Source organism: Dama dama, chromosome 27 (genome assembly GCF_033118175.1).
Source record: "Dama dama isolate Ldn47 chromosome 27, ASM3311817v1, whole genome shotgun sequence".
NCBI classification, from domain to species: domain Eukaryota; kingdom Metazoa; phylum Chordata; class Mammalia; order Artiodactyla; family Cervidae; genus Dama; species Dama dama.
This window is the reverse complement of record NC_083707.1, coordinates 10627505-10645475: the sequence shown is the minus strand read 5'-3', so window position 1 is coordinate 10645475 and position 17971 is coordinate 10627505. Positions and strand designations below refer to the sequence as shown.

At 41.2% G+C, this 17971-nt stretch overlaps 1 protein-coding gene across 2 annotated transcripts in view; it reads right to left on the bottom strand.

The window, feature by feature from the left end:
• Positions 1–7387: 7387 nt before the first annotated feature.
• The window catches only part of TMX3 (thioredoxin related transmembrane protein 3), a 39971-nt gene continuing 29387 nt past the window's right edge, over positions 7388–17971 (bottom strand). For both annotated transcript variants that reach the window (XM_061131231.1, XM_061131232.1), the window contains 3 exons: positions 13578–13707; positions 12333–12401; positions 7388–10813 (listed from right to left, as the gene is read on the bottom strand). In XM_061131231.1, the coding sequence (XP_060987214.1) occupies positions 10553–10813; positions 12333–12401; positions 13578–13707 (460 nt within the window). In that variant the 3' untranslated portion in view covers positions 7388–10552. The remainder of the gene's footprint in view (positions 10814–12332; positions 12402–13577; positions 13708–17971) is intronic.

Sequence of the window (17971 nt, the reverse complement as noted above, 5' to 3'; positions counted from 1 at the left end):
AAATCCTTTATGTATTTTCATTATACACAAAGTAGATATGCAGTGAACATTTTTCACAATCCATTATAATACAATAAGTCAAATAAAATGACTCTCTCTAGGGTTTGGCATAAGAAACTTGCCTCCAGTCATGAATTTCAAAATAATAAATAGTGTTTTATTTAGTTTAATGCAAGCTGCTATAATTGTAATTAGTCCCCAAATGTATAAAGTTAAAAAAAAAAAAAAAAGACAAAAAACAGATAAGTCTGTTTCTAGCCTGCCCAACGGTACTTGTCAGCCAACAGCAAAACGTGGCTCACTCTCATGCAGCCATTTCTGGACCCAGGATAAGAAAGTTTCCGCTATCTTTACTTTGCAAGTTTCCCTAGGGGTTATCTCTCTTCCAGCCTGCTGGAATGGGCACAGAGCATGGGACAAACCATACGGTCCTCCTGAACCAGGCTTGGAAATGATCCAAGTCATTTTTCACTCCCATCCCGTTGGCTGGTGTCGCAGCGTCCCAGAGAGTGTGGCTGGGAAGGGAGCCCCAGACGTGTGCTGGCAGGAGGGCAACACAGACAGAGAGGCACTTGGACACATATGGGGCGTGTTGTACACTGATGACCATGCTTAATTCTCATCATTACCCCATGATGTAAGTGTGATTAATACCTCCGTATTGCATATGAGAAAACAGACACATTCAAATCGATTAGCCAATTTTTTTCCCAGTAAGTAGTGACATGCTAAGTTGCTTCAGTCATATCCAACTCTTTGCGACCCCATGGACTGTAACCCACAAGGCTCCTCTGTCCCTGGGATTCTCCAGGCAAGAACGCTGGAGTGGTTTGCCATGTCCTCCTCCAGGGGATCTTCCTGACCTAGGGATTGAACTCATGTCTCTTAACGTCCTCTGCATTGACAGGTGGATTCTTTACCACTAGCACCACCTGGGGAGCCCAGGTAGCGTCACCTGGAGTCAAAATTTCTAAGTGTTATCCTTTAATGTTCCATTTGGTTCTCTGAGGAGAAATAAACTTTAGTTACTTGTCCTCTCAAGGTTGTCTCAGTCATTCAGAGAGAGAGTGAGTTCAGCCAGGTTTCAGCTGCCAGAGCCTGCCTTCTGCAGAAAGTGTCTGCGCTCCTACATAATTAAGTCTCAGCCACCCACTCCACTTGATGCTTTAACACACAACCTTTACTGGCTGCCTCTGCCCACCTGTATCAGTCCATTTATCCACCGGTGTTCTCAGAAATTTCCACAAAAACTGCTTTCACTCAGACCCTGTTCCAGGGTCTGCTTCTGAGAGAATCAAAACTAGGATAATTCACCTCAAAAACAATTTTGAGTGAAAAACAAAGTTGCAGAAGAATTCACAGAGCTTGCTGCTGCTAAGTCGCTTCAGTCGTGTCCGACTCTGTGTGACCCCATAGGCGGCAGCCCACCAGGCTCCCCGTCCCTGGGATTCTCATGGCAAGAACACTGGAGTGGGTCGCCACTTCCTTCTCCACTGTGTGAAAGTGAAAAGTGAAAGTGAAGTCGCTCAGTTGTGTCTGACTTGTAGTGACCCAATGAACTGCAGCCTACCAGGCTCCTCCGTCCATGGGATTTTCCAGGCAAGAGTACTGGAGCTTGGAGACATGCAAAACTAAATAACATTGTATAGGCATATATATAAATATATACATGACAAATCACTTTTTAACAGTGTGAAGGAATGAAACATGCAATTCAGGACAGTGCTGCTTTGCGTGAATAACCACATGGGATGGTTTTGTTAAGCATCTACTGGACTGGGCTGAAAAGCATTTTCCACAATTCCTTTTTCTGCATGTTTCCCATTAGTTCCAGCTGCAGGCCTGGTTCAGTGGTCAAGAATCCACCTGCCAATGCAGGCAACATGGGTTCAATCTCTGGGTCAGGAAGATGCCCTGGAGAGGGCATGGCAACCCACTCCAGTATTCTTGCCTGGAGAGACCACGGACAGAGGAGCCTGGCGAGACCACGGACAGAGGAGCCTGGCGGGCTGCAGTCCGTGGGGTCAGAAAGAGCTGGACATGACTGAGTGACAGAGCATGCACGCAAGCCTGACAAATTGAAGTCTGAACTGAATCCCCCAAAAGAGGGCCAATGGCCCTCAATCAATTCCCAGTTCACACATCCAGAGACCCTCAAATTCAGGGGAAACCACGTTCCATTGATGAAAAGACGCTACTACACAGCAAAGAAAAAAAAAAAGTTAGAGTGTAAATCATCTTCTTTGCTGGTCTTTAAATGTCCTGTTGTCCTGTTACCAGGATGAAAGCTTTGGGGAAGAAAAAATAATCAGACATCTATTAGGGATTTACAGACATTGACTCAAAATTTTCAGCACTTCCTGTGGTCCACCAGAAAGAGCAAGGCGCTAGCAGGTCAGACAAGCCATAGGGTTTGGTCTCAAGTCTATCTCACAGCAGCTCTCGCATCTCTGTGATTATTTTCCTGGTTCTGGAATGGATAATTAGAAATAATGTATAGCACTTCTCAGGATTTCCACATGGTCATCTGACCATGGCTTGAGGGCCATTTAACAGGGAGAGTTAAATGGAAGTCCCTGAAACGGGCTCTGCCTTTGCTTTCTTTTTTTTTTTTTTAACATTCACTGAAGTATATACTTGATCTCCAGTGTTGTATTAATTTCTGCCGTATAGCAGTGGTTCATTTATACATATATATACATATTCTTTTTCAGTCTTTTCCTTTATGGTTTATCACAGGATAGTGAATACAGTTCTCTGGGTTTGTTGTTTATCCATCCTGTATACAACCCCAAATTCCCAATCCTTCCCTCCCCTGATTCAAAGGCTCTGCCTTTGAACAATAGTAAACCAAAGGCAATACCACATTCCTGGAAGGACCGCAGGACTTACTGCCGTCATCAAGGACATAAAAAACACAGGGGTGTGGGTTCCATTCAAATCGCCTGCTGTGCCTATATAGAAAACAGATGGGTGTTGAAGAATGAAAGTGGATTATTGAAAATTGAATCAGGTGGCGACTCCACCAGCAGCTTCTGTTCCAGATGTGGCTTCTTCACTGGGGCACAGAACACACCCCCTCGTATCTGGAATTAGCTGTTGATCTGGTAACTACTCTCTACCAGGGAAGCTGTGGCGTGCTGGCCAGATCCAGCCTGCAGCTTGTTTTTGAAGAGGCTTTGAGCTAAAAAATATTTTTTTTTTTACATTTTTTTTAAGAGTTTAAAAAAAAAAAGTAAAGAATATGTGACATAGAGTCCATATGTGGTCCTCCAAGCCTAAATTATTTATCATCCGGCCCTTTACAGAAAACAAAGTTTGCTGACCCCTTGTGGGGCTTTAAAGAAAATGTTTCTATATTGCTGTGTTTTGAGGACTTCCAGAGCCAATTTTACTCACACTTGGGAAGTGAGCTGAAAACAAGTATTGGAGGGTAATTTATGAGTGTTTAGGCAAAAAAAAAAAAAAACCCTCGGGCTGTATTTCCAAGATTGTGACAAGGAAACAAGAGTTTACTAGAATGCTTACTCTGCTTTGTCCCTTAACATTTATTTTTTAAAAGTTTAAACATACATAAAAGTTGCTGAAATAGTGCAATTGGTGGTTCTAGGTAAAGGGTACATAATACCCATATATTCTTTACCTAGAATTACCCATTGTAAACACTGAGCCATACTTGCTTTACTTATTTCCCTCTATGTATACACAATAAGAAGTCTTTATAACATGGTTTTGTAAAAAAAAAAAAAAAAAGCTAGAACACACAAACCTGATAAAAAGCAGAATGACTGGGACAGAGCCGTGGTATCGTCTCTTCCCTTCTGGCCGGTATCACTCCATGGGCACCTGGAAATTAAGTTCTCCTCATTTTCTTCTTCTTATTCTACAATCTAGAGTCAAATAACCCAATTTCCTAGTGAGGAAACTGCTCTGATCACACAAGTCCCCCTGTCTGGAACTGAACTACATTCTTGGATGTGCTGTGCTTAGTCACTTAGCCCTGTTCGACTCTTTGCAACCCCATGCACTGTAGCCCACCAGATTCCTCTGTCCATGGGGATTCTCCAGGCAAGAAAACAGGAGTGGATTACCACACCCTCCTCCAGGGGATCTTCCCAACTCAGGGATCGAAGCCAGGTCTCCCGCATGGCAGTCAGATTCTTTACTAAGCCACCAGGGAAGCGCATTCTAGACGGTCCAGCAGAAATGCCCCCCACTGCGGAACTGTGCGTTGGCTATTTCTGAATTTTGGTCTTACATTGCTAAGTGAACATCTTGGTACACAATTTATATTTGGGACCAGTTATTGGTCACATAAAATCTCGTTCTACATTAGACAGTGTAGAAGAAGTGCCACTGTGAATACACGTTTGCATTTTACGTTCCGTTTTCCACACACACGACTCATGATGATGAAGCCAGTAAGTCTGAAACCTTGCTGGGCTGGTCACACCTCTCTGAGCTCCCCCGTCTTGCACGCCCTCACCAGGAGAGGCAGATTCCAGTCCACTGCGCCACTGCTCATCTCGAGGGGAAATGAGAGTTAAATGATCTCAGCTGGACATAACCTACTTTCTTATCTTCAAGAATAAAAAACACTTCCCTGAAGTTGCTACTGTTATGCGGGCAAGATGACTCCTGGTTGGCGGGGGCCAAGGGGTCACGCTGGGGCTACTGAAGCACATCACACTCTGGCATCGTCTTTGACTTCTGAAAGCTCACACGGAAATCACAAAAACTACAACTTTCTCTCAAAGGCACTGACACTCTGACCCCTCCTAGTAATCAGTTAAGCTATTGGTTCACCACATGGAAGAAGACATGTCAAAATCAACCAGGGAAGGTTTTTTCACTTTGTTCTGGCTTCAAGAAGACGTTCATCCCAGACCAGCCAAATAGATTTTCTAGGATTTATACGTGTTTCATCAGAGGCAACTGATGCTCTTGTAATTCTGATAAGCTTGCTGTTTAAGTCCCTGATAAAGCTCTACTGGTTAAGAATCTTTAACTTAAAAATATGATTCTTTGCAGACCATGCACTGTAGCCCACCAGGCACCTCTGTCCATGGGATTCTCCAGGCAAGAATACTAGAGTGGGTTGCCATGTACTCCTCCAGGGGATCTTCCTGACCCAGGGGTCAAACCCAGGTCTCCTGCATTGCAGGTAGATTCTTTACTGTCTTGAGTCACCAGGGAAGCCCATAGTAATTATTACAAAGGCTAACAATTTTAGACAGACATATGCAAAATAGATAATTATTTTTTCATTGTTACTGAGGGACAGAGAATAAGATTACCTAAAATTTCCCATAGTTCCTGACCCCTAATCTATTCTTATTGTCAGTGATTATATAGATTTTAAGATTTTAGATCCTAAGTAATGTAACAATTTTCCACATTAATACATATTTTATAAATACAAAAAAATTTCCAAAGCTTATGATTCTATGTTAATTATCTTTTTTATTGCTTCATTATTAAGTATTTAGATACTTTTGGAATATGTATTTAAAAATAACATGAATGCTTTTTTTAAAAAAATCAGAAACCTTCAACTCTGAAACACGCTAGTGATAAATACATCATTATATAAATACACTATATTCAGTTACTCATTCTATGAGCACTCACTGAATGCATACCTCTTGCCAAGCATGTTTTAGCAATTGGGAGTATAGCCCTGAAAAAACAGTCAGGCCATTCAGAGCTTACATTTATTGTGTATTTGAGAGGGGAAGCAGTCAACAAACAACATACATGATAAAGAAGAGCTTATACAAAATAAAGCTGCGGGATGAAGGGATTAGGCAGAGTGGGCGGCCAGCAGGTGTAACTGATAAACTCATCAAGACTGGCATCAGAGTAGGTGACCTAAAACAGCGAGTGAGCCCTGAGGATATCCAGATTATTCCAGGCAAAGGGGGGTCTGGAGACAGGAAGGGGCAGAGGCTGTTATGGCGTGAACAAGCAGCTGGGAGACAGGGATGCAGGTGGGAAAACGTGGGGGCCGTGGGAAAGCACCAGAGGCTCTGTCGGAACACCACACCAAGGCTGACTTCAACAACAGGATTTCATTCTCACTGTCCCTGGAGGTCAGCAGTCCAAGATAAGGGCATCGCCAGGGTTAGTTCTTGAGGCCATGAGACAGCTTCTGTCGCATGTCTCTCTCCCCGCTTCTGGAGATTTGCAGTTGTGATCTTCGGCCTTCCTTGACTTGCAGAAGCCTCACCCCAACCTCTGCCTTCATCTTCATTTGGCATTCTCCATGTAAGTGTTTGTTTCCAGATCTCCCCTTTTTGTGAGGACACCAGTTACATGGAATTAGGACGTACCCCATTTCAGTATGGCTTTATGCTAACTGGGGCTTCCCTTCAGACGGTAAAGAATCTGTGCGGGAGACCTGGATTTGATCCTGGGACAGGATAATCCCCTGGAGAAGGGCATGGCAACCCACTCCAGTATTCTTGCCTGGAGAATCCCATGGACAGAGGAGCCTGGAGGGCTATACAGTTCATGGAGCCGTAGAGTCAGACATGACTGAGTGATAAACACACGCTTATGCTAATTATGTCTGTAACAACCCTACTTCCAAGTAAGGTCACATTCTGAGGTACCAGGGGTTGCAACTTCATTCTATGAATTTGGGGGGACATATTTCAATCAGTAACATGGCTGTTATTGCCAAATGAGAGAAGCAGCCGTTGGAATGTTCTGAGCAGACAAATGCCACGATCCCCCTTAAATTATAGGAGGACGCCTCTCGCAGCTCCTTCGACACTGGGCTGCAGTCAGGCAAGGCTGGAGCAGCGGAGCCTGGTGACGGGCCTGGACACGGCAGCCTGAACACAGATGGGCCATTCCTGCGCCAGAGACATTCTCACCAAGAGATACGCTCATGGTGTATCCAGTGTGAAAAATACATGATCAAAGTAAATCTCTGTTTTTTCGATAATACACTCTCCCCATTTGATGCTACTTTAGAGAAGAAACCTTGAGACTCTAGATTTCCACTTTATTGATAGTGAGAGTGAGGTGCTGGGTCTAAAACTACAATTTAGCAGTTGGATCAAGGACTCAAATCCAATTATTCTAGCTTTAAACTCTGCAATTAATACTTAATATGATCAGGTTTTACAAATACAAAATATATCAAACTCATGGATCTCGGGTTTTTCATCTTCTATACGAAATAATTAATTACAACCTGATCTCTATCAAATTTGTTTAAATTTTTAAAAACTATGTTTCTATAATTACAAATAACTTACAATTAACAAGAGGGAAAAAAATTACTTTGTGGAAGATGAGTCTTGACTGCCCTTTTTGCTTGCACAGAGAAAAACTTACATCCCAGACAACCAAAAAATAAATAGTAAAAATAAAATGGTTACATGTTTTCAATTAATTTATTTAGAAAAATGAAGGTTTACAATTGGTGCCTTAAGGCAGGAGACCATGAGTTCAACAAGTTAGTATTAATAATACAGACTTTCAAAAACCTTTATAGATTAGTCCAAAGTAGAAAATTATTTTCTGCCCACTCTTGGACTCAAGACACATTCAGAAAAAATATATATTTATAAAAATAAAACGGCAAACCTAATCCCACCAATAAACTGATAGTCTTAATATCAGTTTGTCTGAACAACCTCTGTGTAATAAGAATAGCTGAGTGATTTTTCCCTGCCCTACCTCCATATCATATGATGATGAAAATATTTTTGCAAAATCAAAAACATCCCTGAAACAAAACGCAAGAAACAGTAAGAACAAATATCCACTAAATAAAAACAGTATAACTAATTGGTTTACTATTCATACAGACCAGTCCTTCAGCCTCTAGACATTTAGCTCTTCATGTTATTTCTACGTCAGACACCAGGGAGCACACGTGTAAAGAAGATGGAAATCCCCGGTCGAATCCACCTCGACTTCAGATGGCAGTTTCAGAAATACTAATGCAATGAATATGATGAAACAAAAAGGACTGCCAGCTATAATGAAGTGCGCTGCTGATAAAAACACTCTCTCGCTGAAACATCTTTAAAAACTGTGAGCACCGGATTAAGCAATGGCAAGCATAGAGGATCCTGGACTTCAGAAGTTAGAAAGAGAACTTTATTGCAACTGAAAGAGAAGGCAGAAGTCCAACTTAACTAAAGGATATTCCCCCTACTGACATGTGATAACAGTAAGATTCATCACTGAATTAGGATGTTCAGTGTATCTATGTTCTATAAGATTCATTAAGAAACCTACCTTTATTTTGAAGTAATTTTTCCTAAAATGAAAACAACATTCCTAATAAACCCTGCTATCACACTGAAGGGAAAACCATACTAGTGAGCAAAAATTTTCAGTTTGTTTTGTGAAGATACTGTGACAGTATCTTAGAGACAACTAAAAAGCAAAATTAAAAAAAAAAAAATCACTTACAAACCATCTATACTTTTTGTTTCCCCAACATCACATTTTGAAAACACAAATAGAATATGAGGCAACAGTAGAGAGTTGTGAAAAGGTAACAAAGAACTAAGGCTTTAATAGATGAGAAAAATCTCAGAATACAAAGGTATCACTGAACTATGCTGATACATACTAAGCTTTGCTTTTTCTTTTTCCTGTTTTGCTGTTTAATTTACAGGTGTGCTTGACAAAAGACAAAACCACACAGATGACGCACCTGATAGTGATAAACATGAAGGAAAAAGCCTTAACACTCTCACAACCTCCTCTTGTCACTGGTAGTGGCTAAGCTGCAACGTCCCTGCCAGGCTGAGCCCAAGGATCTGTGTTTAGCTAGGGCTTTCACACCCACAAAACAAAACAAGCCTGACCACTGCCAACATCAATACCTATTTTCCAAAAGACTCACTTGTTAACTCGTTGAGAGAGAAATTTCCTTGTTAAATTAACAGTATTTATATTCCATTTCCATTTAAGAATACCATTTCATTCTAGTGTTTCCTGCAATTTCCTGTGACTGCCTATGTGCTTCCTTTATAAAAATGATGATGATGAAGTACCAAATTTAAGAATAAATAATTATTGTATACTAAAAGGTACAAGAAAGTAATTACTAGTGGCTCCTTAGGACTTAAGACGCAAGAGCTTCAGGTTAGTAGTGATCAGCATGGCATCAGAAATAACCCCAGGCTGCCCTGGGGACCGTAGCCCTGAACAGCTTCAGTATCGGACCATAAATTACAGATTTTTAAAGTGATGAAACATTTTTAAATGTTTCATAATTCAATGTATAATCACTCAAATAATAGTCACTTAATAAAAATCCTAAACTTAGCTCAAAAATAAAAGTCTCAAAAATAAGCTAATCTATGATAAACATACCATACTATTATTTTAAAAAAATACCAATTTTGCACATTACTTAGGATAGAATTCCTGTGTTGTTCCATTGTGGAGAGGTGAGGGGGCATTGGCTGAAATGGGTAACACCTGGGAGGATGCAGAAAGCAACTGGCAGATCTCTTTAATTACCGGACATGAATTTTCTTCATAGGCTGATTATGTCACTCATTAGGAACAGGCACACCCATAGCATTATATAACAGATGTCAATAAATTCTGTATGTGTGTATGTGTATATATACACACACACCCATGTACACACACATTAGATCATAAGTTATCATAAAGTTACTATGCCATAAACATAAAAATGTGATATACATTACTTTTTAAAAAGCAGCAGGAGCTTTTTATAAGAGAAAAATTTTAGATGAAATCCCAATATATAAAAGAGAAACAAGAGTAGGCTGTTCTGGCTAAAGTGGGGGAGGCAGGAGTAACAGAGAGCCCCGCCCCTCCCGCAGTGTTGGCTGAGACACCGATTCTGTCATCTGAAATCACTGATCCAAGCAAATCCTGTTTACACGGCAAAGATTAAACATAAGACAATACAGGCCCACAATATAGGCCCCTATGAAAGTTTATAATGCAACTGAGTATAAAGGTAAAAAGTAACAGTTCCTCTCCTTTAAAAATAATAACAAAATAAAATCACTATGCTATATAAAACCAAATTGTTTTATCTCATAATCTTAATTTGATCCTTGGAAAAAGTTACTAGTTCTCTTTAAAGTGCCTAAATTTCAAAGACTTAATTTTGTCCATATAAATCTTATCCAAAACACGAGGAGAATGCATGGTGCGAGGTGGAGGTGTTATTTTTCTCTATGACACATGTATCTTCTACCTGACTGGCCGATTTAAATATTCTGCCCAAGAATCTTAATTCTGTCACAGAATATTCAGATAGAGAAACATGCAAATAGAACTGGTCTGGTAGAACATCTACAAGGTAAACTCTGACGGAGTGTTTTGACTGATCGTTTTAGACAAACTTTCCATCTCTTTGCTCCAAACATCTCCCCGTTTGTGGAAGGACTATTTTATAACCCATGCAATTGATGTTAGCAAAATACAAATACCACGTTGTCTTCTGGAAAGGTCATGATTAAATGTCTAAATTCAATAAATAGACTCTTTTAATAACGTGAAATCCTATCACACAGTCTAACCGAGTCGAGCCTCAATCTTTCTTCTTTTCTAGCATGTCTTTGGGCTCCTGCGGGGCGGGCAGCGGAGACGCCCCAGCTCCGGGCTCCGGGGGCTCCTGGCTCTCTCCTGCCGGCTCCGGGCCATCAGGCTCGCTCTTGGACACTTCGTACCGCTCCTCGATGTAGCCTCCGTCTGCGTCAGCCGTGTAGATGCCGTAGCACATGATGCTGATGACGCCCAGGGGCAGGCCGAAGAGGAAGCAGCCCATCAGTGGGGAGCTCCTGAATATGGACTGTGGAGAAACAAGGAGGCCCCTGAGACACCGCCTGATACAGAAACCCTCAAGGAACTGGGAAGCAGCTACAGAGTTCCTCCTCCTGCGGCCAGCCAACCTGCTTTCGGTTCCACTGAATCAATGTCAGTTTTTCCTGCAGTAATACCCTGTGAAAGACACTTCAGACATTTTATATCCGTGTATGTGAGTATGTGGAGCCAAGCTATTGGCAGCAAAAAAAGGGCACGAAATTCTCCATTATCTTTTTTTTTTTAATTAAAACTTGTTATTTTGTTTTGGAGGATAGCCGATTAACAATGCTGCTGGTAGTCTCAGGTGGACACCAATCCATTCCCTTTTCAAAAGACATTTGTTTTCCTCCCATTAATCACAAAGTTCTCTGAGGTGGTTGTTATGTGCCAATAGTTTTACAGCTGTATCCTGGCTTGAGAAGGCTGGTTATTTACCATAAGGAAGGTAATACTCTCTTCATGGAACATTTTTTACTTGCCTGGTTAGAAATTACTAATTAGTAATTTTACTAAAATTAACTTAGTAATTTCCCTCAGATCCCAGAGAAGTAAAAGCAACGTGACTGAGTTTTTCAACTATACTGTAGTCTATGGATTGTAACTCTAACTCTTGAGAACTAAACAAATTCGAAGCAGAGCAGGGTCACTTGGGAGTGAGATAATGCAAAGCGGCATCACGGAGTCAAGGCGCCGTGAGGCAGAAGTTTCAGTGTGAGTAAGGACAAGGCAGGCCGGGGTCCAGGGTGGGCCCAGACTGAGGAGAAAACGTGAGACGGACAGAGAATGGTGACAGGAGTCACTGGAAAAGGGGAGGAGAGTGACCAGACCGATTACTGCACTAACAGTGATTACGCAGAGGTGCAGAGAGGACCTGGAGACGGGGCAGGAGGACGGGAGCAGCAGACCATGCGGAGGCCAGTCACACGTGTGAGCAGGGCCCAGCCCATGAGAGGGCGCGGCAAGCGGAAGGCGCAGGGGCAGGGCAAGGATCAGCAGCGGCTACTTCTCACCAGAAGGTCAGTTCTGTTTTAGTTGCTTTAGGCCACAATGAATGAAAACACCCATGGAGTAGCTCAAGATAGACAGAGAGAACTATGTTTAAGGCTCCAACAAATTTAGGGCTACTCTGCAGCCGAGCTGACAACGGAAGCTGGGACAGTAAGAGAGATTTCTGAGACCTCTCAGCAAGAGGGTTTCAGATCTAAGGACTGAGAAGGGCAGGAGGAGGAAAGAAACTCTGAAAAACACCAAGTTACGCTATCGAGTTAAGTGATCCTGAATTCCAGTTGCCTCACCAATCATACAGAAATAAACAACTGGAGAAACTTAATTTCCATCTGATCAGTATCTTCTCTTAACATAAATATGTACTAGATCTCATCTTGTAAGATGTATTTTTATCAAATCCTTTGAAACTCCAAATTTTATTAATATCTTAGTTAGACAAAACCTATATCCCTATGTTCTCAATCATCAATGACACCAAACATGCTGTCACAACTTACCACAACAGTAGATTTGGCATCAAATACTATTCGTTTCAATCTCTGCAAAATGCTATCACCTCCTTGGGCCTTAAAGTTAACAGGAAAAAACAAATTGTTATTTCAGTACTATCATTTATCTGTTAGGTAATCATTCTTACGATGGTAGGTCAAGAGTTGACTACAAAAGATTACACAGAACACCTGAGGAGTCGTGGAGTAATCTTCCTGGTTCCTCCGTCCCTCCTTGCCTCTGTCCTCCTGTATGAACACGGTCTGATTCTCTGAGAACACGTCCTCCCTAGCGCTCTGGCTGAGGCTGACCCGCCATGGGTCAGGCCTGCCCCGTTCCTGAGTTTAGCTGAGCGTGGTAAGAGCTGCTGCAGGGCATCTTTCCTGCCCTACACGGAGAGCCCCCCTGGTGATGAAACCCAAAGGGAAACGGCTGGAAGGCAGAGGGGGCAAAATTCCTGACGAAAACCCATCCAGTTTCTGTATTCAGCACCCCCTGAAGTCTGTTCCCCCCGCCGAATCTCACTAACTGATACAGATGGGCTCTCACTCACACAAGTGAGCCTCACTTGAACAACTGTTAGCTTTACAAACAAAACTCCAATGATGTGGTTAAGAGCGTTCCCAAAGAAGAACTACTTGTTACCCTGTGAGCCAACTTTCAAATACAGTTTGTGTAAAGCTGAAACCAGTCTCACAAGATAATTAAGCTTCACGAAAGCACAGAAATCTCATATTTTCTCTTAAAAAACAGTTTAGATTATCCATTCATCATTCTGAGAAATGTTTTATAGAATTATATTTGGGATAGTCCACTCAGGCTGGTTCTAAATACATTTCCTGATCTTTTAAGAAACTGTAGTGTTACTCACAGGGCTTTTTAAGAAAACTAATCCAAGTGACGTTATTCAATTGTATTTGTGAATCCAGAGAGATACTAAGAATCGAGAAGTTCACTGTCGGATGGCTCTGTACCCCGCACACCTCTCAGCCTCCACAGCCCCGACTCTGACTCCACGTCAAGCACCTCCTGACAACCTGACGCGCCCTCCTAACAGCATTCGGCCCATCAGTGCCCCCTGCCACCGACAGCCTGCGGAACCAATTCCACCTACAGTGTGAGAGAACTGGGGAGGACAGAGGTCTGCCCCACCCTAGGGGTGGACGAATCTTCTTCTCAGAATCAGAGGAGAAGAACTCATTTCATCTCTATGTCCTCCCATCACCCCTTTGAAATTATAGTGAACAACTCACATCTACTGTGCCATCCAAGATGTTATTAATGAACTGGACCATGTCTTCTGCATTCGTAATCTGTCTATCTAGTAAAAAGTACTGTTGGTTTGAAGTATTCAGTACAACCACTGTTGGGACTTTCAATTCACTGAAAATAGAAAAACAGAGAAGTCAAAATACATGTTAAACACAGAGACAACAAATATTCTGATGTTTGAATTAAATCCAAATAACTAAAAGTACAAAAGGGAGCTATAATAGTTTTGCCTTCCTCTGCTTATATAATTTCAAATTGTGCATCAATTTAAAAAAATAGCTAAATTAACATTTATGAGAACTGCTAGCATACAATATCAGACAGCTAAATATTCACAATTAAACCTAAAGATAAAAGTTAGTATGTATGAAGCACCCGTTTCTGGGCAGTGTAATTTCTTGCACAAGTCTATGTTAAATACCATCACTGTTAATCACACGCAGCCCACTTCAGTGAAAGTGTCGTCTCCAGAGTCACTGCCTGTGGTCCACTCTGATGCTTTCCCACAATGCAGCTTCAATCTAATATTTTTCATTTAAAAGTGAATAAAGGTGGGGGACTTTGTTTTGAGTAAACTCTGGGAGTTGTTGATGGACAGGGAGGCCTGGCATGCTGCAGTCCACGGGGTCGTAAAGAGTCAGACACGACTGAGCGACTGAACTGAGCTGAAAGGTGGGGGTGTGGGGACTTATCTTGTAAAAGAAGTTAAATGAGAAAATTCAAGTTAAATATCCAGCACATCCCCTGTACATAACAGTGGTTCAATAAACACAATTCCAAAGCCTCTCAACTTGCCACCACCCCACAGTACAATCACCCCATCCTCTTGGGTGCTCCCGGGACATTCTAGATGTCAATTCAGTTTGCAGACAAAAACCGTAATGTAATATTACTAATGTGTCATTTACTTCAAATAACTTGTTTTTTTCCCTTCAAGGATAGGATTTTGCATAATTATAGAAAGGGGCTTCATTCTGTACGTCACCTACTTACCAGGTTACAGTTATTCATGTGTCTATCTGTATCCATTTATGGGTATTCGTGTGTCTCGTATTATACAAAAGTACAGAACTCTACAGTAGGAACAATTCACAGCCCTGTATGATCACCACATGAGTAACTGACCCCTCCCCGCACCACATGCTTCCGCCAGGGAGACCACGTGCGCATCTTCACGTGTTTCCGGGATTGCCACGAGCAGAGGATCCCCAGGAAAATACCCGCCTGGGATGGGGGTGAGAGGTAGGGGAGGCCTGGACCTAACTGGCAGCCTGGAGCCACGTGGGGCTGTGCCCAGAGAGGGTCAGCCAAGCCCAGACAAGTGGGAGAATACATGATTACTGTTTTACGCCACTGGGTACTGGGGTACTTTATTATCCTGTATTATTAGGCAATAATTAACTGTGTAATTAAAAAATAATCTTAGCTTCATTCTTGTTCACAAAAACAGGAAACGACTTTTTGACTTATAGCAATTATCATTATACTGGATCAGTAGCAAAATTCTATTTTTATGGAATGAATTAAGAACCTGGTCTTCCTACAAAAATAGATTTTATGAAGAAGTTAAAATACACAGCTGAACTAGAAACGATATTTTCTGAGATAATTCAATTTGAATAATGATGAAAAATAACACCTCACTCTATCCCCTCTTAACAATGCTCACAGAAACCTAATAAAAAATAATTTAACAGACCAAAGGTCTGAGCGGACCCTATTTCCTTGGAGAAAAAGTAAAAAACACAGTCAAAGCTACAGTGTTAAACTATCATATAATATCATGCATTTTGCCCTAAGTTAAAATCTTCTAGGCATAAATACTGATTAAATTCCACTAACTTATGTGTCAGTACTGATGGTACAGTGGGGAGGAGCTTTTGGAGTTAGAGATCTGGATTCGGGGCCTGGGTCTCTTTGACTTACTTGCTGGGCATCATTTGGCTTATTAGTTAACTTCCTTGAGTTTCTTCTAAGAAATTTCAATTTCCTCATCTATATAAAATGGAAAGAATAATAGTTCTTACACCTTACTGAGTTAGCGTAAAAGTCAGAACACGCACGCTGACCACCCAGTCCAGTGTTGGTCACAGGAGAAGTGTTCACTGAGGACTTTCAATTACTATATAACCATCATTATATGCTCTCTTCTCTCAAAAAAAAAAAAAAAAAAGTACAAACTTCTGACCATAGCAGTAGCAAAACTTCCACTATCACATAACTCACATTGGAAATAATACTCGTGACAGAATGTCCATCCATCTCTAGAAATTCTGAGTATTATCCAGAATCAAGGAGGTGTTTACCAGGTGCAAATGGCTTTGGCCTCTTGCTCACAATGTTTTATCGCATCACTTTATTGGCTTGCCTCCAAGAACATTATAAAAAGTGGTTGTATCGAAATCCTTACTATACACAGTATTATGAAATCCTATTAAAACATATTTCTATTGTAACATGAGGCTTCCCAAGTGGCGCATGGTAAAGAATCCGCTTGCCAGTGCAGGAGACGCAGGTTTGATCTCTGGGTTGGGAAGATCCCCTGGAGGAGGAAATGGCAACCCACTCCAGTGTTCTTGTCTGGAGAATCCCATGGACAGAGGAGCCTGGTGAGCGACCATCCATGAGATCTCAAAGAGCTGGACATGACTAAGCACATTATATTGTGCCCCCTTTATAAGATTAAACAGCATAGCAATTTCTCCTAGGTCTCTACAAGGTCAACCAAACTCCTATAAGCAACAGTCATTTTATAGGTGATGGGAAATGTGTAAACCATGTTTTTATACTTTGTGTTGAATATTAAAAATTCAAATAAGTACTTTTAATAATTGTATAGATACTTTATCTTCTCTCGATTTCTTCATTATGTATTAAATCTGGTACTTTATATCTTTGGTAAACCCTCTCAAATTCTTACTGGAATAAGGATAATGAATTGATTATAAATGAATAAAGCTACTTTACTTGGTAATTTTGAGATTATTAAGATGCTTGCTCCCTGGAAGAAAAGCTATGACAAACCTAGACAGCCTATTAAAAAGCAGAGACATCACTTTACCGACAAAGGTCCATACAGTCAAAGCTATGGTTTTTCCAGTAGTCATTCATGGATGTGAGAGTTGGACCATAAGGAAAGCTCAGCACCAAAGAATTGATGCTTTTGAGCTGTGGTGTTGGAGAAGACTCTTGAGAGGCCCTTGGACTGCAAGGAGATCCACCAGTCCATCCTAAAGGAAATCAATCCTGAATAACCCTTGGAAGGACTGATGCTGAAGCTCCAATACTTTGGCCACCTGATGCAAAGAACTGACTCATGTGAAAAGACTGTGATGTTGGGAAAGATTGAAGGCGGGAGGAGAAGGGGACAACAGAGGAGGAGATGGTTGGATGGCATCACTGACTCAATGGACATGAGTTTGAGCAAGCTCCGGGAGTTGGTGATGGACAGGGAGGCCTGGTGTGCTACAGTTCATGGAGGCCAAAGAGTCAAGCAACTGAACTGAACTTCATAATTTTAGGCTCTTGAGGGATTTCCCCATTTTCATGCCCGCGCTCTTTTTAAGACCCATTTTCCAAACACTCGTGTATCTGCTATTACTCCCTGCCTGAAATGACCTCTCTGCGTTCTTCATTCAGCTACCTTCTCATTCTTTAGAACTTCTCTTAATTACTGCCTCCTCTGGCAAGCATTTTCTGAGCCCCTGTACCTTCTGTCATTGGGGTGAGGGCAGCAGTGGGGGTCTCTCATGTTCTCAGACAGTCTGCAACCGTCATCCTGTCTAACCCAGCAAACTGGAAACATCTGAAGACGGGGACTCCATAATCTACTCACTTTTCTGCACCAACAGTGCAGTGCCGAACACAGCGTGTGACATACAGCAAATAGTCACTAAATGCCCACTGAATAGAATAGGCTTTCATGTGAAATTTATTAATTTGGTATAGGTTTGGTAAATGTTTTCTAATATCAACTTTCTGAAGTGACAAATCATATCTTAATACCATAAGCATAATCAGTATTATTTTAAAACTGCATAGTTTTCCTATATAGTCTGTTAAAATAAATTCTTTTAGAATCGTAATTAATCCCTGAATGCTGAAAATTTTCTAATTAAGTTTTATTCATTAAAACTGAACTAAGGTGCATATTAGACAGAAACTACAAAGTTTACAAATTTCTGAATGATATTGTTTCCAAAATACTATGTTATCAACATTAAAATGGGAGTATATTTTTAGAATAGAGAATTTTAAAGTTTAGTTTCAAGTACAGATTTTAAAAACTAAAGTAAAATATTTAATGGGAATGTATCTTTATTAACATATACAAAGGTTTGCTTTCTTTGAGCTATTAGTCCTTCTGCCTGTCTTT